At 42.6% G+C, this 23,183-nt stretch overlaps 1 protein-coding gene and 1 long non-coding RNA gene across 4 annotated transcripts in view; one reads left to right on the forward strand and one right to left on the reverse strand.

Moving 5' to 3' along the window:
• Positions 1–23,183, forward strand: part of TRPS1 (transcriptional repressor GATA binding 1) — a 387,031-nt gene that overhangs the window by 352,481 nt on the left and 11,367 nt on the right. For both annotated transcript variants that reach the window (XM_075352932.1, XM_075352933.1), the window contains one exon: positions 20,279–20,401. In XM_075352932.1, coding sequence (XP_075209047.1) covers positions 20,279–20,401 — 123 coding nt within the window. The remainder of the gene's footprint in view (positions 1–20,278; positions 20,402–23,183) is intronic.
• The window catches only part of LOC142317036 (uncharacterized), a 407,707-nt gene that overhangs the window by 22,922 nt on the left and 361,602 nt on the right, over positions 1–23,183 (reverse strand). The gene's annotated exons all lie outside the window — the stretch shown is intronic.

Consider the following 23,183-nt stretch of genomic DNA (forward strand, 5'->3'; position numbering starts at 1 on the left):
GATTTCAGTACACTGGTTAAAGGCTATCTGTCGTACGGTGTTCTGCTCTCTACTCACCAGGTGTCATGACGACTTCTGACCCTGTTCACACTGCAGATTCTGACACGCCACCTGGGGCTTTTGAGCTGCTCAGTTAGACTCAGGTGTCCACCAGTTGTGTGCTTATTAGGCTATGTGCGCACGCTGCATTTTTTTTGCCACGTTTTTGCGCATTTTTCGGGTGCAGTTTTGGTCTCAAAACTGCGTGGATTTCCTTCCCCAGAAAAGTCTATAAGATTTCATTTTTGCTGTCCGCACATAGCAGTTTTTTTTTGGCTGCGTCTTTGTGGTGACCACAAAGATGAAGCATGTCAACTCTTTTGGTGTTTTTCACTGCGTTTTTCACCCATTGAATTCAATGAGGTGGGGAAAACTGCAATGAAAAACGCAAACTGTTATTTTACATGCATTTTGGTGTGTTTTTGTGACTAGACTCCGGGTCGGCGAGGATTTGTTGCCCTTATTTGGCCAGATACTGCTCCCCATATAAAGTCTATGGGGACCAGATTCGGGCGCAAAGGGGTAGGAGTAAGCGCTTCATACTCACTGATCACCAGCCGGCTGTCACACTGCTGCTGCGGCAGCTCTTTCCTCTTTCAGACCCAGACGCTCATTAGGCTCATAACTTATTCACTCCTTCCCTGCTCACTGGTGGCTGTGATTGGTTGCAGGCAGACTCACCCCCACGCTGAGTGACAGCTGTCTGACTACAGCCAATCACAGATGCCAGTGGGCGGGTCTATATCGTACAGTAAATTAAATAAATAAAAAAATAAAACAAGCCCCCCCCAATTTTGATAACCAGCCAAGATAAAGTCTCACAATTGGGGGCTGGTATTCTCAGTCTGAGGAGACCCACGTTATTGGGAGCCCCCCAGCCTAAAAGTAGCCAGCAGCCGCCCGGAATTGCTGCATCCATTAGATGCAACAGTCCCAGGACTTTTCCCAGCTCATCCCGATTGTACTGGTGCAGTGGCAATTGGGGTAATATGGAGTTAATGTCAGCCCATAGCTACCACTAAGTCCTAGCTTAGTGATGGCAAGTGTCTATGAGACACCCCCTCATCACTAAGCTGTAAGGGAAAGTAAATAAACACAATCACCCAAACAATCCTTTATTTGAACTAAAACACAAAAAAGCCCCCTCTTTCACCACTTTATTAACCCCTAAAACACCCCTCCAGGTCCGACGTAATCCACACGAGGTCCCACGACACATCCAGCTCTGCTACATCTGACAATCACAGCGAGCAGCATAGAACATGACTAATTTCTGTGAGGGTCAGGCCGCAAGTGAAGTGAGCTGCACAGGATCAGTGGTGACTTCAGCGGTGACTTCAGTCAGGTGATGTGCGATGACAGCTGATCACGCTCTCACTTCAGTCACGGCCTGCTTTGCAGTAACAGGTGGAGGACTCCAGCTATCATCACACATTACCTGACTGGAGTCCTCCACCTGTTACCAAAAATCAGGCCACGGCTGAAGTGACCCGCGCGAGATCAGTGGTGACTTTAGTCAGGTGATGTGCGGTGACAGCTGGAGTCCTCCACTTGTGACCGCATATCAGGCCGCGCCTGAAGTGAGCCGCGGGATCAGCGGTAACTTCATTCATGTGACTTGCAGTGTCACCGCACATCATCTCAGTGACGTCAGCGCTAATCCCGCAGTTCACTTTAGTAGAGGCCTGACAGGTGGAGGACTCCTGTGGTTTTTTTAGGCCAAAAATGCTGCTCTTTGTAATCACCATAAAGATAAAAACGCTGCATCTTTGTGGTAAAAAAAAAGATGGAGCATGCGCACATAGCCTTAGTGATCAGTCTAGTAGGACTTCATTCCTGCTGACATGTGAATTGCTGCTAGGGTCACTGGTTACTGAAGAACTATCACAGCTGTCTCCGCCCTTGAAAAGAGGGTGGAACCTGTTCTTCAATGCCGATTAAAGCTCTAGTGATACCGGTCATTGTCCGTTCTGTTCCAGCTATTGGTGAACTAAGGCCTAAGCCACACGGCATGAAAATCGGAGCAAGTGGAATGCGATGTTTTATCGCATTCCACTTGGACCAATATTAGCCTATGTCCCAGCACCCATTAACGATTATTTTCTCAGCCCTAATTGGACCGAGAATCCAATTGCAGCATGCCGCGACCGTAATGCGAGTCTAAATTCTCTCGCACCCATTCAAGTCTATGGGGCGAGAGAAAACTTGCACTGCACTCGCAGTACATCCCTCCATTTCCTCCTCAGAGCCGGCCCGCCGCTCCACAGAACCGGCCAGCCCTTCTTCAGAGCCGGCCCGCCCCCCGCAGCTGAGGTCCAATCGCATGATCGGACCTCAGTCGCAGTGACACTCGCATGACACTCGTCTCCTGCTGTACTGCCAGTGTAAGCCGAGTGTCATGCAAGGATCACAACTAGTGCCCCGTGTGACCCCGGCCTAACAAAATAAGATTGGCCAAACTTTTTAAATATGTAGAAAACCAATTATATTTCCAGATACTTTTGAAGCTGATCATTTAAAAAACCAAAGAGATTACACAACTTTCTTAGGTTTTAGGTGAAATTATGTTACATTTCTCAATTTGTGCCCTATACGGTGGTATTTTGTCCCCTGCTGTCAGTAAGTGTTTACTACCCAGTTATAAGTCTACATCAGGTCAACATTGCTAGACAGTCCAAAAATGCAATGTAGCTGTTTTTGGCCCCTAAATATATTCCGTTCTACTGGCTTCTGCTCCTGGCATAATTTTTATGTCTTCAGCACAAACTAACATCTTGACATGTAAACTTCTTATACCAGTTAATGAGATGTTTGCATAGATATTAGTGGTAAGAATATATCTGAATATATGCAAATGTAAAACTTGTTAGGATTTGCTTCCACAAAAAATAATTGAAAAGTCTAAGAGTTTTTGACATTTTGTGTCTTGCATTCTAACACATTTTTTATTAAAAGCTCATGGAAAATACAGTTCGGGGAATTATTACTTTGTAACTATTATAACCTTTCCCTTCATAGATACAAAGTTTTGCTCACAATGTCATGAAATCGTTAAATTGGGATCAAATTCCATCAGTGTAATGTATGAAAGCCTTTCCCAAAGTTTCCTAAGGCAATGTATTCTTACAGTACATATGTCTTATTTTAGCATTAAGAAGCTTTATCAGGTTTTCTTTTTGGACTTCAATATTTTGGGCCTGTTACCAGGATAGTGGGTTGATACACACGGCACTTCTGGGGTGGTGCTCAAGTAGGGTCCAAAACCGTCTCAGGTAGACTTGGCACTCAAGATCAATGTGAATAGTGGTCTTTTATTGAGAAGAACTTGTAGGACCAGCACAAGTGCAGATATTTCGGTCAAAGACCTTCATCAGTGTGCGTGCAGGGGTTCCTCAAAAAATATGGCAACTTGGCAAACGGCGTAACGGGGCGTGACGCGGTGATCAAGGTCTTTGACTGAAACGTCTGTGCTTCTGCTGGTCCTACAAGTTCTTCACAATAAAAACCACTATTCACATTGATCTTGAGTGCCAAGTTTTTACATTTACTTGTTACCAGGATAGAGCATCAGATCAGTCGAGTTTGACTCCTCATACCCTCAGATGGCGTCATCGTTTGTTGTGGCTTTCCCTGGTAGTGTATCCATGTATTATGCTTTGGAATATAACAGAGCCACGAGGAGCTGCAGTACCAGGCACAGCCACTATGAGGTGTATGGAGCTTTGCTGGTAAATAAGAGATCGTAGTCTTTGTTAGCGAAAAATGAATTGATTCTTAAAAAATTTAATTTTTTTTTAACAGTTTCTCTATAAATTTTTATTTGCCAAATTTATAACTTTTTAATTATTATTTGCACAGGATTCGAAAACAGCATTTCTATCTCGCAAACTGAATGTGGGCTCTTATGTTATTACTAGTGATGAGTGAGCATGCTCGGCACAGCTCCTTACTCAATTGAACCTTGAGCAACTGAGTTTGAAATTGCTCGAGTTTCCCATTGACTTCCATTATACTCGGCACTTGAGTCGCTGCTGAAAACCCCGATACTCGATCGAGTAACAACAGTGGTGAGCACTCTTGCTCACCACTAGTTATTATATTGACCTTTGATGTGGGAGTGACATAAAAATGTAGACACTATTGGTACGCTTCCACATTACGGTGTTGCATAAGCTTCAAATCACAACCACGTGTAAGAGTGATTACCAAATAGAGCATTTATTGGCCGTTCAACTTTAAAGGTAATGACCGTTTTACCCACAAAGTCTTATAACAATAATTACATTTTCTTAAAGGGAACCTGCCATATCTCCAAACGCTATTTACTAGCAGATATAGGGTTAATCTGCAGGGTAATAGTGCTACAATGCCTCCTGACCACCTTGCTGGAAGCACCAATACTGGGAGAAAATTAACTTTATTTCTCCCTGGAGCCACTGGCTTTCAGTCATAAGGATATGTTGAAGCGGTTGTCATCGCCTCACACAACATTTTGAGCATCAGCTATAAGCACGCCCCAGCTTTTTGACAGCATGTTCTAGAAGTGATGCATAGTGAAATTTCATTCAAAGTTCTGGGGTGCTCTTCCAACTGTCGCTCACTGTGTGCTGGGTAGTGACTGTAGATGCTATGTTCACACCATAATGACCTGACATCCAGCAGCCCTTTGGTGGAATAAAGTTCATTTTCTCCCTGTAGCCAGGCTTTGAGTAATGGCATGTTCAGACAAAAGCCGGCGGCTCCTGGGAAGAATAACTTTCATATTCTCCCTGTAACCAGGCTTTGAGTAAAGGGCAGTTCAGATGAAAACCGTCGGCTCCTGGGAAGAATAAACCTTCATTTTCTCTCTGTAACCAGGTTTTGAGTAAGGGCTCATTCAGACAAAAGCTGGGCAGTTCAGACGAAAGCTGGCAGCTCCTGAGAGGAATAAAGTTAATTTTCTCCCTGTAGCTAGGCTGTGAGTAAGGGCTTGTTCAGACAAAAGCCAGTGGCTCCAGGGAGGAATAAAGTTAATTTTCTCCCTGTAGCTAGGCTGTGAGTAAGGGCTTGTTCAGACAAAAGCCGGTGGCTCCAGGGAGGAATAAAGTTAATTTATTCCCTGTAGCCAGGCTTTTGCGTAAAAGCTCATTCAGACAAAAGCTGGCAACTCCTGGGAGGAATAAAGTTTATTTTATCTCTGTTGCCAGGCTTTGAGAAATTAATCGTTCAGACGACTGTATAAATTGGATGTGTGCTGTCCAATTTTTTTTATTTGATAGCACACTGATCCATGTTATTCAATGGGCAGTAAAGATGACCGATTTTTTTTTCAGTAACAGGCTGTCTGTGAAAGTCTGCAGCATGCTACAATTTCACTCTGACATTGGGTCAGATTCACCCATTAAAGTCTATGGGTGCGAAAAAAAAATCCAGTGCCACAGTATGGCATCCAATAAATACGGATTCATTGCAGTTTTGTAGCAGAGAAAACTGTAAATGCTCCTGTAAATGATTAATAGCTCCTGTAGAAAAAAAAAATTGTGCGTATGGCTGACAAGTGAGAAAAAAAAATCGTCCCACCTATCTGAATGAAAATTTAAAAAAAAAAATATTGTACTGTCATGTGAGTCTAGCCTAAAAGAAAGAAATTGCTGTAAAAGAAAGGCATTTCTGTATATAGTATCAACATGAACATTCTGAATTTCCTGATTTAGTCAGATCTCTGCTTTTTCAGACTTGTTATGTAGTTTGTAGGTTATGAAGATGTTAATATCATAGAATAAAGGGAACTTGTGAGAGAAAAAAAATAAACTGTGGAACATTTGATGGTTCTAAACGCCTACAAGGAAATGACTCAGAGATTAAAACCTCTACTAAGTTTTTGTATTGATATTCACATCCGTGTGCATATTCCCAAGTGTGGTCTCTTACATGAGGGCACTATATATACACCTATGTGTCGTATCAGGAGTTTTCTGTCCAAAGTATTTAACGAATAACAATTACAATGATTACTAACATCCGCACTCACATAATAATCTGCAATACTATAAAATATAACTACCCACCTAAATATACTATTGCAGTACCAATCATAAATCAGTAGACTCTTCCACTCATTTTTTAGGACATCAATGCTCTTGCAATCTTGAACCAGATTGGTTTTCAATTTTTTTTTTTGTTTGTTTTTTCTATGGAATGGTAAATGGTAAATTAGAATTAGTATATTTTTTACTAGCTTTAGTACTCCGCATTGCCCGGGATAGTAACTGTCTCTCTGGCTCTCTCCCAGCCTCTGTCTGTCTCCCTCTCTGTCTGTCTCTCTGTCTGTCTCTCTATCTCTTTGATTGTATGTCTGTCACTTTCCCTGTCTGTCTATGCCTTTCTGTCAGTATCTTTCCCTGTCTGTCTCTTTCCCTCTGTCTCTTTCCTTGTCTGTTTCCCTGTCCGTCGGTTTCCCTGTCCGTCGGTTTCCCTGTCCGTCGGTTTCCCTGTCCGTCGGTTTCCCTGTCCGTCGGTTTCCCTGTCCGTCGGTTTCCCTCTCCGTCGGTTTCCCTCTCCGTCTGTTTCCCTGTCCATCTGTTTCCCTGTCCGTTGGTTTCCCTGTCCGTCGGTTTCCCTGTCTGTCTGTCTCTTTCCCTGTCTGTCTGTCTTTTTCTTTCCCTGGCTGCAAACAAGATTTTGTGATTGTACATGCGACGGTGCGGATTCCTTCTTTTTTTTTTTTTTTTAATCAACATTTCGTACAGCAGATAGAGCATGGGCCACTTATAGAGCACATGGTTAGGCGATGCTCAGCAGATAAGGATTAAGTCATCACGTGAATGCTAGTTTGCAAATTACTAGCTAGCAAAAAAGCAGAGTCCTGACAGTGTGAAAATTGCAGTCATATGGCATGAATACAGAATTTATTTGGGGCTCGGAAACCCTGTGTAAGGGAAGGTTTTGGGTTTTTGGAAACCTAGTATTGCTGGTACTTGTTGTGCTTTGTAAGTTTTCTGATTCGTTCATCAGTATTCCAACATTCTAATTTCGCTGAAGCAAGTGTTCACTGTACATCTTGAGCCTTGCAAAATATTGTTGGTCTGTACAGATGAGCGGACCCGTGGATGTTTGGGTACGGCCAGACTTTAGTTAAAAGTTCATTTCGGGACCCAGACTTAACCTGAACTTTTTTCTAGACCCCAAACCCAGTATACGTCAACGGGAACCCAAACGAATGGGCTAGACTCGAGTAATGAGTATAATGGATGTCAATGACTGGGCAGTTGGCTCTCTGCCTACTTACAGTCAGCCATAAAAAGAGCAATATGTTTTTATAACCAGTACGAGCCATTCGGAGACTGCAAGTGGCTCCCACTGAGCCTAGCACCGAGTGTACCCGAGCACACTAATGCTTGATTGAGTAGTTAGCATACAAGAAGTACCCAAATCCAGGAAGAGTAGAAGGTGTATATCAGCTCACCATAACAGGGGAAATTCTTAGAGGAGAATCCGGACGGTGCTCGCTGGACAAAAGAGGCTGAAGACAATCAATTGAAGGCGGATCCCAACACAAAACGTCCAGAAAATGGTCAGAAGTATAAATAAAACTTCATATTTATTCAGATAATAAAAATGATTTAAAATAAGCTCCTCATGACTAAGGACGATCGCGTCTGAAACGCGTTGATCGGAGGAGCTTATTTTAAACCATTTTTATTATCTGAATAAATATGAAGTTTTATTTATACTTCTGACCATTTTCTGGATGTTTTGTGCCAGGATCCGCCTTCAATTGAAGAAGTACCCAAACTCGGTCACAGACTTTTAAAAGAGACCCACACACCCAGTGTTCGGTACGAACCCCAAACTTTACAGTTTAGATTCGCTCATCTCTACCGGTCTGTATTTTAACAAATTAAAATGACTTCATAAGTAATGAATGAATAAAGACAACTCTGCTTTTCCCCTATACATTGACACAGCCTGCTTTCTTCTGTAATGTACTTTTCATATAACCGTGAAATACTTCTATTAAATGCAGAAAGTTAATCTCTCAGCCTTTCGCAGCTATCTGAAAAGCATCAGATTACAGCAGTACGTTGTGCCCGGTGTGGTGATAAATGATTGTAGAAGAGGTTATTGAAATTGTATAATGTGGCTGACGGCTGCATGCTGCTGGAGGTATTGACTTAGACTGATTAATGAAATGCATAACAATTAAAAGGCCAATATCAGTCCATGTTCTGGGCCAGGAATTTACATGATGCTGTGAATACTCCGGTGTAGTGGGAAGCTGTTGCCATCTTATCGTAGGGTTATTTTTAGGGTTTCTCTAATCTATTACTACTTCTATTTATATTATGTATTTATAAAAATTCACTGACACCTTAATAGTAGAACATCACTTTATTACAAAATATATTGCTGGTTTTGTGGAGTCACATGGTGAACCCCATACTTTGGTGAGAGAATAGAATCAATTTTGTTCTTCTTGTGTCTATCTTGTCTTATAACTAATGATGTCCTAGGGTTCAGCTAACACTGATGGGCAGGGAAGTTACAAATTTCTGTTCACACCCCTACTGCCTTATTGGTGCATAGCTCAGAGGGGACTTTTCCTTTGTGACCCTGTATAATAGTAAGCGTGTGTGCTGTATTGATTTCCTGAACGCTTGTAAAACAAATCTTATTAATTTCACATGAACTAATACAGTAGAATTCTTTGAGCACATCATAGTAAGTGTGTGTGCTGTATTGATTTCCTGAGCGCTTGCAAAACATATCTTACTAATTTGGAGTTCCAGAGGCATAGAAGGAGTGTATTTCACTCACACTTCCTATCAACCAACCAGAAGTTGTAAAAATCATCATATGACATATACAGTATATTCCACAACTTTCTAGCCAACATGAAATATTACATTTCCTAAGTATGTACCACTTGCTAGCCCATTTTTACTACTTTCCCCCCGGAGTTTCTGCTAACCATGTGCTCTATAAGTGGCCATATTCTCTATCATAGTTTGCTACTTTCCTCCACACCCAATTTCCCACCTCATGAATGTGTACTTGGATGCCAGGTTCGGAATGAAGAGGCATTCTGGAAATCCTTCTGGAATCGTTAGTTTTTGGGAGCCAACTCTTTCAGGAATATCAAAGGTCTTCCCTTTTTTGAGATCCTCCAGGACATCCTGGGAGTGCTCGCAAATACGTTATACCTATATTTTGGTAAAATCTGCTAGAGAAATCTGATCCTGATTGAATCACCAAAGTAGCTCTCATAATATAGGGGCTTTCTGCATTGACACAACTACTTGACTGTAGACTGCGAGCCCTGTAGACCGTGAGCCCGTGAAAGCAGGACCCGCTTCTTCTGTGCCAGTCTGTCACGATCAGTTTGCTCATAGTAATTTATTATTTATATTTTGTATATAACTCTCTTCTCATGTACTTCTCAATGAAATTAAAGGTGCTCTATAAATAAATAATAATATAAAATGATAATCGAGCATTTCACAGAATGATCGGTAATTCAATCACTGTCTGCATAGGTGATCATCGTTCTCGGCAGCACATGCCCTGTTTTAAATTAGAAAGATGACTTTTAAGTAGGGTTAAAAATAATTCAACGCATCAAATGAGCATTTTGCTTGTTTGTCGAATATTTGACAGCTTGTTTAATTTATCCTGTTTACTTATCGACCAGTGTAAATCCATCTCTACTTAAAAACCAGTGGCACCAGCCCTGTCTGACCTGAATAAGATTAAGCAAATGTGGCACAATCGGTCTTCTAAAATTAACTTTGAAAAACTCTTTCTTCCTATGGAAATGGCCTCTCAAATGTTTGCTGGGTGTATTAGGATGAACAAAAGCCCCAAATCATCAATACCGATCAGCCTTGATGAGGGTGTGTGGTGGGTCAGAAGCACCTAAATCATTAAGAAGCATACACCTCTTAATTGAGTTAGGTGTGTCTTAAAAGTGTGCCTTGCCACAAATATTCAGATTGTAGTAAGATTAATGATTTGAGGCACGCCATAACTCATCACGAATTAGATGAGCAAGTGTCGCCAGGCTGCCGCCCAACCCCATCCTACCCCAGCTCTGACCATACTGCCTGAGCTGACCAACACTGATATGAAAATGGCAAAAATTGTAAAGTTTTTGTATAACTTACATAGTTACATAGGTTGAAAAAAGACCTAGGTCCATCTAGTTCAACCTTCCTCCACCAATTATATACTTCTCGTTGGCAAAAATAAATTCTTACTTTCCAAAGTGTTTCATGCTAGATTTATGGCATAAACCTTTTGATGAATCAGAGCCAAAGTGTCACACTGCTGCTTCCCTTGTCCCATAACTTACACAGATGATGCTTGAATATTGTTGGTGGGACACACAAAACTGTGCACTTGTGCTATAGCGCAAAAGACCGGCACAGACTCAATAGTTTTACCCTTGCCTTTGCTCTCGTACTTGTTTTTTGATCATGTGCTGATCCCAAGTAGAGATGAGCAAACCTGAGGTTTGAGATTTGGTTTCTGGTACAGAAACAGACTTCTCAAAAAAAAAATAAAGTTCGGGTTCGAACTGAGCTTGGGTATGATTGATGTGCAAGCTGCGTGCATTGTTTGAATAGATTCAAATTGTCTCTACAGGAAGGAAAAAAACCTAACTCTGGTAGCACCTATTGGCGGTAGCAATTCTAAAAGTCAACAGTGACCCTTTAACGAGTCTTGTATGACTTAAGATTCTGATCTGGCATAAATCCTAATTTGCAGACACAGTGTTTTGGGATGATTGCCCCTCGTCAGTGCAAAGTATGATATCTGATCTGGCTGTATGAGAAGGTATAGTGGGGTCTAAAGGGGAAGCTTTTCTCCTTACTGAGACTGACACACCATTCTAGCATGCCAATAAGCATCCCTTTAAGCCGCAATGCTCCTCTGGGAAATATTCAAATTGTCTCTTCAGGGAGGAAGAGGATGAAATCTTGTGCCACCTGTTGGAGGTAGCAAAGTCAAAAGTGACCCTTTAACTTTTAGTCTTGTCGTATGACTTATGATTTATGCCGCATCAGAGGTGCTTTGTTTTTGATTGGCTGTATGTGGGCAGAGAGCAAAACTGCCTAATCAGTCACTTCTAATGGGGTTCAAGACAAATCTGAGTCTTAAGCCCCCGTGACATTTAACGACTTTCCAGCGATCCCGGCAACAATATGACCTGATAAGGATCGCTGGTAAGTCGCTACATGGTCGCTGGTGAGATGTCAAACAGTCAGATCTTCCCAACGACTCAGCAGCGATACAGCGACCGTAGCGACCTGTATAACGATCTCGGTGGTACGTGTCTGAGCTCTGAGTCGTCAACGAGGTTGTTGGTAAGGCATCAAACACACCGATGCATCCTGCCCAGCAGGACCTCGACGATCAAAAAATGGTCCAGGCCATTCCGACACGACTAATCATCTCACAGCAGGGGCCTGGTCGCTGCTATGTGTCAAACGTAGCGAGATCGCTGGCGAGGTCGTTGTTGCGTCACAGAATCTGTGACTCAGCAGCGATCTCGCTTGCAATCTCGCTATGTGTGAAGGTACCTCTAAACCGAACTTTATCTAAAGTCTGTTTGAACCCACAGAACTTGAACTTCCACTGGTCCGCTCAGCTCTACAACTAATTAGTCCTTAGAAAGATCTTTTCGGGTAAGATGAGATGGCGCCAGTGGTCTCAGAGGCCGATTCCCTTTAAGTATATTTGTAATCTACATAGAATTATTTCATCATGCAAGGAAGAATTGCTATTCAGTGCTGTAGCATAATTTCTGTTATTTCTACAGATGTGTATATTGATCACTTCTGTCCCTCAGTATTGATAATTAATTAAATAGTTATTCATCAGCCGGACAGAATTCCGTAAATGAATGTTTGCATTTAGTTCAGCAAAGACGTTCCGTCCAATGCTTGCATCTGGCGGGAAAATATCCTCCAGAAAGCTGACGCTGCGCCAGGGTCTACCTTTTATTTATTTAATTCTTATGCATTGTGAAACACTTGATGAATCAAATGCCCATTCAGTGCCAAGAAAGTGCTCCAGTCTTCAGGCCAAAATTATGTCTGCACAAAGGTTTGCATTTGAAATGTATCAGAGTACAATTACATCCATTGTATTCTTTTGGCAGTAGACTTCACTTCTGCAGCACAGACTTGTGTTAAATAAATTGGCAAAATTGGAATAAACCCTTTAAAATTGCTGGTTTATAATAAAGGTAATTTTGATGTTTAGTAAAACGAATTTTCTAGACTTTTCTCTCAGCTCTTCTGGCTAAAGTAGATAATTTTTATTCATAGATCTCCACCATTATTTGGGGGTTTTGATTTATCTCGTTGTCCTAATATTCAAAGCATCTTTGAAACTAAAGGCCGCCCCTGTTGTTTGTGCGTCACGGGCAAATCGCTGCCCGTGGTGCACAATATCGCTAGGACGCGTCACACATACTTACCTTCCTAGCGACGTTGCTGTGGGCGGCGAACAACCCCTTTTTTAAGGGGGAGGTTTGTGCGCCATTACAGCGACATCACACAGCGGCCCGCCAATAGAAGCGGAGGGGCGGAGACCAGCCGCATTAAAGATACGCCCTCCTCGATGCCGACAGGACGCAGGTACGTTGTTGTTTGTCGTTCCCGGGGTGTCACACGTAGCGATGTGTGCTGCCTCAGGAACGACAAACAACCTGCGTCCAGCACCAGCAACGATATTTGGGAAATGAATGACGTGTCAACGATTAGGGGAGTATTTTTGATCATTAGCGGTCGCTTGTAGGTGTCACACGCGACGACATTGCTAATGAGGCCGGATGTGCATCACGAATTCCGTGACCCCAACGATATCTCGTTAGCGATATCGTTGCAACGGGGGGGGGTAACGGGGCCTTAAGAATGAACACTATAGAGAGAGACCATATTACTGCTATTGAGTCCCACAGAGAAAGGAGCCAGTAGTGGGGCAAGAACCACTTCCATCGAAAATAGTGTTAAGTTAGTAGGAACATACAAGTCCATCGAGTCCAACCTATAAAATGACGCTGATCCTGAAGGAGCCAAAAACCCCATGGGGCAGATCCAAATTGCCTCATATTAAGTAAAACAAATTTCTCATCTCTCTTAATAACCTTTGTCACACTTCTCTGTGCCTCCTGTAGTTCTGTTATCGCCTTCAGGAATAGATGGGGTTATAAAAATCCATTGACCAATTGCTTTAAAATCGGCTATAAATGTAGTTTTTGACAGTGTTTTTATTCATATCACAATTTGTTCAAAAAATTAGAAATTTTCCAATTTTTACACTAGATACTGGAGCTCTTTCAGAGTCAGATCTTCTTTGCTCTAAACAACACTTTCTAGCAGCCTTAGTATCCTCACAGGCAGGATAACAATGACTGGTAATAACTCTTTATACATCTCACAAAGGGTTCATAATTCACAATAGGTGCTGCTGACACAGCTTCCCTGCTCTAGCTCTCTTCATGAAGAACTTTGCACACTTTTCATAGAATCATAGAATGTTAGAGTTGGAAGGGACCTCAAGGGCCATCGGGTCCAACCCCCTGCGAGTGCAGGTTTTCCTAAATCATCCCAGCTATATGTTTATCCCGTTTCCGCTTGAAGATTTCCATTAAGAAAGAGCTCACTACCTCCAGTGGTAATATATTCCACTCTCTGACTGCCCTCACTACCTCCAGTGGTCGCCTGTTCCATTCTCTGACTGCCCTCACTGTCAGAAAGTTTTTCCTAATATCTAATCTGAATCTCCTTCTTTTTAAGTTTCATCCTATTGCTTCTTGTACTTCCTTGGGCTAATGAGAATAGGGTAGTTCCCTCTGCACTGGGACTTCCTTTCAGATATTTGTAGACTGCTATTAAGTCTCCTCTCAGCCTTCTCTTTTTCAAACTAACTTTTGATAGAACCTATTGTGTGTGAGTCAGTCTATTGCTGTTAATGTGCGCATGAATCTCTTGAAACAGGATTTATTAGTCTAGAATAGCCTATTATATAGTGTGAAAGTTGTAAGATTTTTCTTTGCAGATTGCTATACTGTATGAAAAAGAAAAAAATAATAAATAAATTAAATAAAAGTTGATTTAACTATTAGATCATTTTTTGGTGACATATTCCCTCTAACGAGACCATAATGGACAGCACTTATCTATTAAGTTTTTCCTCTGATGTCCGGTTATGGGTCATTTTGCTTCCAAGATCCTTGCAGTCCGCTGTTGTCCTTATCTATTAAGGGTTCAAAGCAAGAGGGATCCCATCAAGTGTAGGAACCATGGCTATGATTTGGTTAAAAAGTTTGGTGGGAGGCCCATTTCTGGTTTGTGATATCTAAGAGCCGATGCAGAATTACCGCTCTGTCACGTGGATCTGCATTGAGGATACAGAAGCGAAGCATTGACTAAAGTCCACACTGGCCTTTTCAGACTTTGCCACTATTATTATTCATTAATATTTATTATTATAGCGCCATTTAATCCATGGTGCTTTACAAGTGAAAAGGATATACATAAAATCAAGTACAACAATCATTAACAATATAAAACAGATTAATATAGGAGGAGAGAGGACCCTGCCCACGAGGGCTCGCAGTCTACAGGGAATGGGTGATGGTTCAATAGTTGAGGACAGAGCTGGTTGCACAGTTCTGTACTGGACTGAAGGTTATAGTAGGTTGTAGGCTTGTTGGAAGAGATGGGTCTTTAGGCTCCTCTTGAAGCTTTCCACGGTAGGGGAGAGTCTGATATGCTGAGGTAGAGCGTTCCAGAGTATGGGGGAGCCACGGGAGGAATCTTGTATGCGATTGTGGGAAGAGGAGATAAGAGAGGAGTAGAGAAGGAGATCTTGTGAGGATCTGAGTTTGCGTGCAGGTAGGTATCGGGAGACTAGGTCACAGATGTATGGAGGAGACAGGTTGTGGATGGCTTTATATGTCATGGTTAATGTTTTGAATTGGAGTCGTTGGGCTATGGGAAGCCAGTGAAGGGATTGTCAGAATGGCGAGGCTGGGGAATACGAGGGGAGGTGGATTAAGCGGGCTGCAAAGTTCAGGATAGATTGGAGGGGTGCAAGAGTGTTGGAAGGGAGGCCACAGAGCAGGAGGTTTCAGTAGTCGAGGCGGGAGATGATGTGGGCATGTACTAATGTTTTTGCTGATTCTTGGTTAAGGAAAGTGTGGCGCCCTGGCCTAGCCAGGTCGTCACAGATAACACACAAACACCCCCACCCCCATTAGACAGGGACACCAGCCAAACACAAAACCCTTGTTGCCTCTCTCCAGTGTCTGATGTTCACACCAGGTGGGGCAGATCTAAGCGGTTGGCCACACCCACTGAGGAGTTCACAGGCCTGGAGGCAAGAAAAGTTTCAGTTTAGTCCAGGAGGTGGAAGTGAGAGGAGTAAACACTTGGGTGTCTGGGTTTGTGGCCCAGGCACTGACAGCAAGGTTGGCAGATGGTGGTGGCCATCTGCAGAAGTGGTGAAACAACGCGGGACCATAGGACCGGGGTCGGGTTGGCCCGCCGGTACCGACCGGGGAGCGAAGTGAAGCCAGCACACACAGGCAGGGCCATCAGACCCCGACCAGGCTTGGAGCCGCCGACAATAGTCAGATCCAAATGTGACTGGAACCCCAGGGGTTTCATAACAGCAAAAGTCCCGATTGAAGGCAACCGCCCACACCGTGAGGGTATACAGCTACCGCCCAAGGCTGGAGACCCAAGGGCCAGCATCTGCAGGTAAACGGGCTCCTCCGGTACCCATACACCGGGGAGCAGACTACCGTTGGGAATCCATAGTAGTCAGAAGAAGAAAATCAAGGTGCAGGGAAAGACAGCCGCCATCACCTGTCCGAGGAGAAACACTGCAGCCGGCTGCGGGACCCGTCCATCCAGCCGTTTGGTTTACCGAGGACTTTGTACCTTTCTTGCTGAGTGAGTACACCCGTGCCATCCGGCACTGAGCCGTGCTGTCCCTCTGCAACCCTGCACCTCACCGACCCTGCCTCCCTGTCACATCATTGGGCCTCGGGACCAACGACCCCTACCCACGGAGGGGGGAAACAACATCCCAGCTGCTCCCTACCATCGCTCCCGGGATCCCCATCACCAGCAACAGTGGTGCCTATCTTCACCACGACCCGTGGGTGGCGTCACGGACTAAATCCCCCAAACCAACCACCCCTTTCACTCACGGGCGAGGTGCGCCGCTCGAGTCCCCGGATCCGGCCCACCGCTCGAGCCACAGAGCAGCAGTCGCAGCAGCGCCGGACCTGAGCGTTAGCGAGAGCGCAGCAGCGGCGGCGTCCTCCCCGCCCGCGACAAAAGCATGCCATAAAGCCCTCTTTCTGCATAAGATGGGTGAGGGTGAAAAGTTGAGCAGCAATGTGCTGGAGAGAGCTGACTGGAATGTTAAAGTTAACTCATCTCCTTGGCTGTAACTTCTTTGCACACTTGGCTAAGCTAAGCTGGAAACAAGCTGTACACTGTAAAAAAAAAAAAGCTCTGATTGCAGGAGATTGACAGATTTCTGCATCTATTTCCAATAGATATCCAAAGTGGATGTCCTCTAATGCATCCTTCTGCCAAATATCCCAAAATATAAAGTACAGAGATGTTATGCTGTAGAACTTTTGTAAAATTCCAATATTCTGCCACATGCAAGTAATATTTTTTTTATTATTATTATTATTATTATTATTATTATTTGCTATACATGTTCATTTTCTCCTTGTGGATACTAAGGGCAACTCCAGTGGAGTTCATTATCTCTCCGGTCATGCTTAATCTATTTGCAGTCTTTTCTTATCTTTTGTTGGAAAGTAACAATTGACAGTGACATTTTCTAATAGGTTTGTGAATAAATTGGTGAGCATTGCCAGCCTCTGAAAAGTATTTATTTTTTCGATTCTGCCAATTTCTACCTCTCTACGTTGTTAAAAGTGATTAAAGGGGTTTTCTACTAAAATGTTATTGATGACCTTATCCGTAAGCCCAATATTCCCACCAATTAGCGAATACCATCTCCATCAGTAGCCAATTGTAAATGGTGGATGGAGCAGAAATTCCCTAAGGATAGGTCTTCAATATCATTACAGTGGGAAATCCTTTAGGTGTAATGTAATTCCTTGAGAATTGGCATTCTTTACATTTTTATAAATTTTAGTATTGTTTGGTGCTTCCGATTTTGCCTCTTCTGCCCAACAACAGTGGAGGTGACCATGTGCCTTAGATTAAGGTTGGTCCTGACAAAAAAACTAACTACAATATACCTTAATGTGTAATATTGGTCACGATGTTAAGTTAAATGGCTTGTCCCATCTGGGGCATTTAAGGCATATTGACCAGGTATGCCATATACAGTATGTCCGACAGATGCAGGACCACCACCACTCTGTGATTTTCGGAGCTCCCATAAAACGCTGTGCATGCACGGCCACAATTACCAAAACCTTATGAAGGGACCCCATTCTTGCGGGTCACACTGCTGGATATTTATTGAATATCTTAATATTATCTAGCAGAAAACACCCCTTTATTGTCTTAAGGCTGTTTCTAATGTCGTCAGGCAGATTCATTTGGATTTTCTGATTTTGGAAACCCCATGTCCCTTATCTGCAGTTTGCTTCACCCTCATCAGATCTAGCCTTAATTTTCGACTCTGGCTCTCAGGTACGTTATTGTCTACATTGTTGACGTCACATTAACAGCATTGCAGACATTCAGTATTCTCAGAGGTTGTAAGCAGTTTGTGCCGTCAATTAGGGCAGAGCAGCTGAACGCCATTAATTGCTCCATTGCTGGTGAAATGATGTCACCTCTGCAGACGACACCAGAAACAGTTATCACGATACAGCCCTGGACCCAGAGTGGGTTTGTAAAGCACAGTTTCTAAAACAAACTGTAGCCAAGAAATAGATTTTCTGAAATCGGAAATCCCTTTGAAGGGACCAAAAGAGGAAGGTGTTCGTACTGTTAAAAATGACCTAATTCTGCTTCAGTGTGTGTCTGGTGTTAACCTCTCCAAGGGCACCACAAAAACATTATACAATGATTTACTAAAGCGGGCTTTACACGCAACGACATCGCTAACGAGATGTCGTTGGCGTCACGGAATTCGTGCCACACATCCGGCCGCGTTAGCGACGTCATTGTGTGTGAAATGCATGAACGACCGTTAACAATCAAAATTACTCACCTAATCATTGATCTTTGAGCGGTCGTTCTAATCCCGATTATCGTTGCTGTTGCAGGACGCAGGTTGATCGTCATTCATGCTGCAGCACACATTGCTATGTGTGACACCGCAGGAATGAGGAACATCACCTTACCTGCGGCCGCCCGCAATGAGGAAGGAAGGAGGTGGGCGCGATGTTCCGCCCTCTTATCTCTGCCCCTCTACTTCTATTGGACGGCCGCTTAGTGACGCCGCTATGACGCCGCATGAACCGCCCCCTTAGAAAGGAGGCGGTTCGTCGGCCACAACGACGTCGCTAGGCAGGCAAGTATGTGTGACGAGTGTTAGCAATGTTGTGCGCCACGGGCAGCGATTTGCCTGTGACGCACAAACGACGGGGTTGGGTGCGATCGGCAGCGACATCGCTAGCGATGTCGCTGTGTGTAAAGCCCACTTAAGTCATGTGGTCAATCTAAAATGGATAGGATGGGGGTTTGTATACAATTGCCAGGCACCTTTTACACAATATAGGAAGCTATTTTTGCTTATTCATCACCGGAAAGCAGTTCAGTTTGACATATTTTTTTGTATACTGTATCTTTGTTCTTTATAAGAACTAGTTGTCTATTAATTGAGCCTAAAATAAGTGGCAAACAGTTTATTACCCTTTGGATCTGGCTGGTAAGAATTAGTTTACGGCGTTTTCTCATGTTAATAAATTTGCTTTAGTAAGATACAGTGCAGCAGTAAAATAAGAAAATTTGCAGTTGACTTGTGTTTTCTATCTGCTGTGTTTCTTCTGCAATCAAGTTTTTTTTTTTTTTTACATAGTGTACAGCTTTTTCCATGGAGCTTGGCCACCAGAGCCTAGACAAGTGTGCACAGTAATTACAACCATGGAGACGAGTTATCTCTTAACATCCTAGTCAGCTCTTTCCAGCACATTGCTGCTCACTTTCTCACCTCTCTTATGCAGAAAAGAGAGGGTTTATGACAGTCAGAAAGGTAGTAGACAGAAAAGTAGTTACAGTCAAGGAGAGGAGTTAACTCCTAACATCTTAGTCCACTCTCTCCAGCACATTGATTTCTATTCAGCAGTTAGTTGCACACTTTCTCACCCTCAACCCCCTCTACTCCTGATCTATTATCAGTCCTGTAGAATCAAAATTCCCTAAAACCTAGTATCAGCACTTTCCAGATCAGTTCTACTCATCATGGCTCTCACTTTCCTGAGTCGTGTGCTTGCCCAAAGTCCCTGTTATTGCTATATGAAAATATAGTGATTACAGTGTAGAACAAATACTGACCTGGAGTTTATATGTAGCAGCAGAATTAAGCTAATCACCGGAGCTGTCACTCAAGGAGGTGTACCCCCCCTCCCCCAAGAAATGAGCTAGTATGGAAATGTAAGGTGGTATGAGCTGGTCAAGAACAAACTTGACATTACTCCATTAAGTTTCCCCGAAAATATTTTCTTTATACTATTTTTCTTTTCTACTTTGCATTATTTGATTTAAATTGATGATTTCTGTAGAGATTAAAGACCATTTAGAACCCTAACCGGTGATTAAGTTATCTTTTTATTGTTACATAGTACCAATTCAGAGTCCTATTACTAATTTAAGTGGCGTTTGATTTGCTTAATAACCCTACACTTGTCAGGCCATTCATTAATCTATAGCGGCTAAAAATAATTTTATAGTTTTCTCATATTTTCTCTTACAGCTCTTCTGCCAATTTTAGTAGTCGAGACATTAATCTTTAGTGAAGCCCCGATATATATATATTTATATATATATATATATAATTTTTATATACGTTTTTTTTTATTTTGTAAAACAAAGTAATTAATTAAAACAACTAAGTCTAATTATGATGCCGACCATTTAGTTTCTGCTTAATTTGGCCTGAAAACTTGGCTTGCCGATATCCCCGAAGAATAAACCTTGTACAGTTACGTTAGAGAAAGCCTTGATAATTTCACTCTTTGTATAAAGAAATAATATTATTGCTCATGTTTGATGTATGCTTTGCTTTCTTGATTTTTCAGAGACGTAGAGGTTCTGGAGTATTTTGTGCCAACTGCCTGACCACAAAGACTTCCCTCTGGCGAAAGAATGCAAATGGTGGCTACGTCTGCAACGCCTGTGGCCTCTACCAGAAACTGCACTCGGTAGGCAAAGCAAATGTTCCAATTTTTCATTGCCAGATCTGGAGATTATGAATACATTTAGTCTCTATTAATATGAAATATTCTCATCCTCCCACCCTCTTTTTTTTCTGGACATTTTTTGTATTTTATTCCTGACGGTAGTATTTTTTTATTATATTATTCTGGAGAAAAACAATAATAGATTATAGAATTATTTATGGATGATGGACTGTACGTAGATGGTACAGCCGCAAACCCCATAGAAAATATGCACTGTGTTTTTCTGATTGTGTGCTCTTGATTATATCTGCATGGAATTCACCCTAAGAAGACCTCTGTATGCGGCAGCCGGCATTGAATGGGCTTTTGCGTTGACTAGTCATATCTATTGGCAGGAGAATTCCTAAAGTCAAGATAAAGGAGAGTAGAATGATGTTTATATTGGTCATATTTGTGGATCCCAAAGTTCTTCATATGCCCTTTTAAGAAATACAACCTTCCTAAATTTATATTGAGGAGCAAATTTTTTTTATTATTTAGACCCTTCTATATGCCCACTTCTGTATCGAAAGTGGGGAGTAAACTACTGTCAGACGTCCGTGGTAAATGAAGGAACTTGAAGGAGCAAAGGCGCAAAACAGGGTTTTATCTGGTCAAAACTGAATAAAATAGAGAGGTGCACTCACCTTTTCAAGTTGTGTGACACACAAGACGTGCTCTTAATAATGGAGCAACAGCTGCAGACACACAAGTGCACAGGATAGTATAGATAATGAAGAGAAAGCACAGAAGACATGTTCACTCCGTGCTGCCGCTGAAGACTTTCAAAGGGAAGATCCAGGACACAAAAGTGTAAAGAAGTCATTTTTATTCTGTGCATATCAACACCATTACAAGCTTTTTCTTCGGGAAAAGAACAACAGTACCTTGGAAAAGTCTTCAGCAGCAGCATGGAGTGGACACGTCTTCTGTCCTTTTTTAGATGTATCTAAAAACAGCCTATATTCCATGTGAGAGAAAAAGAAAATCAAGAAAGCTAGTCAGAACCATCCATGTGGCATTGCTGCAGTGGCACGGGATGCACTAGATGAGTATAACACAGGGGAGAGACGGGATTCCTCCATATACATTAGGTGGACAACCCATTCAGTAAACGTTCATCTAATATGCATGAGTATAAGTAACTTATATTTGTCTCAATGCATCCAAGTTGACCTGTCTAGGCAGCCTCAATAGTTGTAACCTGACCATCATGTAGTCAAGTACATTTTTGGCTTCAGAGTATGTGCACACTGAAGTTGTTTTTTTTAGGATCTTTTTGGATGGAGTGCACTTAATAAACCACTATATTTTTACTGTAAACCCACTTTTCATATGATTAAAGTGAACCTGTCAGGTGTAATATGCACCCAACACCACGAGCAGTTCTGGGTGTATATTCCTAATCCCTGCCTAACCGTCCCTATATACCAGTGGTTCCAAAACTCCAGTCTTCACGGCCCCCAATAGGTCATGTTTTCAGGATTTCCTTAATATAGCACAGGTGATGCCTTGATAATGATTCCATCACCTGTTCAATAGTAAGGAAATACTGAAAACATGGCTTGTTGGGGGCCGTGAGGGCTGGAGTTTGGGAAATACTGATGTATACACTAGCATAGGTGAAGAGGTCTTTAGAAAAAATATTTCTAAAGATATTTTATCTTATGTAAATGAGCGCGGGGACTAGTCCCAAGGGCATTGCTTTCCTTGCTAGTTGGCTCATTAGCATGTTAGCACGTCCCTGTGGCATGCTATCGTGCTAATGAATGTGCAGTGTCACAGAATGATGTCACTCACCTCTCCGCTGCCATCGCCGCCTGATGCGGATTTCGGTTCAGTGCGTATGACCCTGGAGTTTGGGTCATGCGCACTATGAAGCCGGGTGTATGCGTTCCGGCTTCAAACTGAAGTAGTGCGCATGATCAAAGGCCCGGGGTCATGCACACTGAGCCGAAATCCAATTTCGGGTTGCGATGGCGGTGAAGAGGTGAGTGAGGTCATCATCTGACGCTGCACATTCATTAGCACGATAGCACGCCACTGCACTCTGTGTAGTGATTCTCTGTAACTTGCACATACCCTTAAACAGCAAATTCCAAGTTTGTTGGACCTGCCATTTGCCACCCAAGTAATATGAACAAAGAAGATATTAAGTCTATATGACAAGTTCCATATTCTTAGTGCCCTTCAAAACTATTACAAGACCAAAGTTGAGTTATTGTCTTTATCTCGAAGGCTAGGTAAACATTAGCCTTCAGAACCTTTCTAATCCATTTCATGTTCTGGGGAGCTTCCACATCTTTACCGGCAAATACAATATATAGCACTTCATTAGAGAGCGCTTAGGTTGTCTTCTAGTGCCGCGGCATTAGTTATTAAAGCCTTTCTCTCCATTCCTTCACATAATATTTATTGTAAAATTCTCCACTCCTCCGGAAAATAGCCCGAGATCGACTGCTCCCCAGAGGACTGATATTATTGGCTCTGAGATATTCTCCTGCAACAGAATTTATAGTGAATTTTACCTGCAATATTCCCTTTGACTTATGAAGTGCAACACCTTCTAGAAAGTGCACTTGAAATGGTCTATTGTTGTGTTTCCTTCTCTCTGTGTAATAACACTTTTCTAAAATATACTGAAACACAGCGTGGCATTTTCATTTCAGACCTGTATTGCTCGAGCTGTTTATTTCTCTGCTTTTTGCTTATTCATTTCCATCAGATTATGTGTCACTCATCCCATTTACCAAGGAAAAGAGAC

Source organism: Anomaloglossus baeobatrachus, chromosome 6 (genome assembly GCF_048569485.1).
Source record: "Anomaloglossus baeobatrachus isolate aAnoBae1 chromosome 6, aAnoBae1.hap1, whole genome shotgun sequence".
Lineage (NCBI taxonomy): Eukaryota > Metazoa > Chordata > Amphibia > Anura > Aromobatidae > Anomaloglossus > Anomaloglossus baeobatrachus.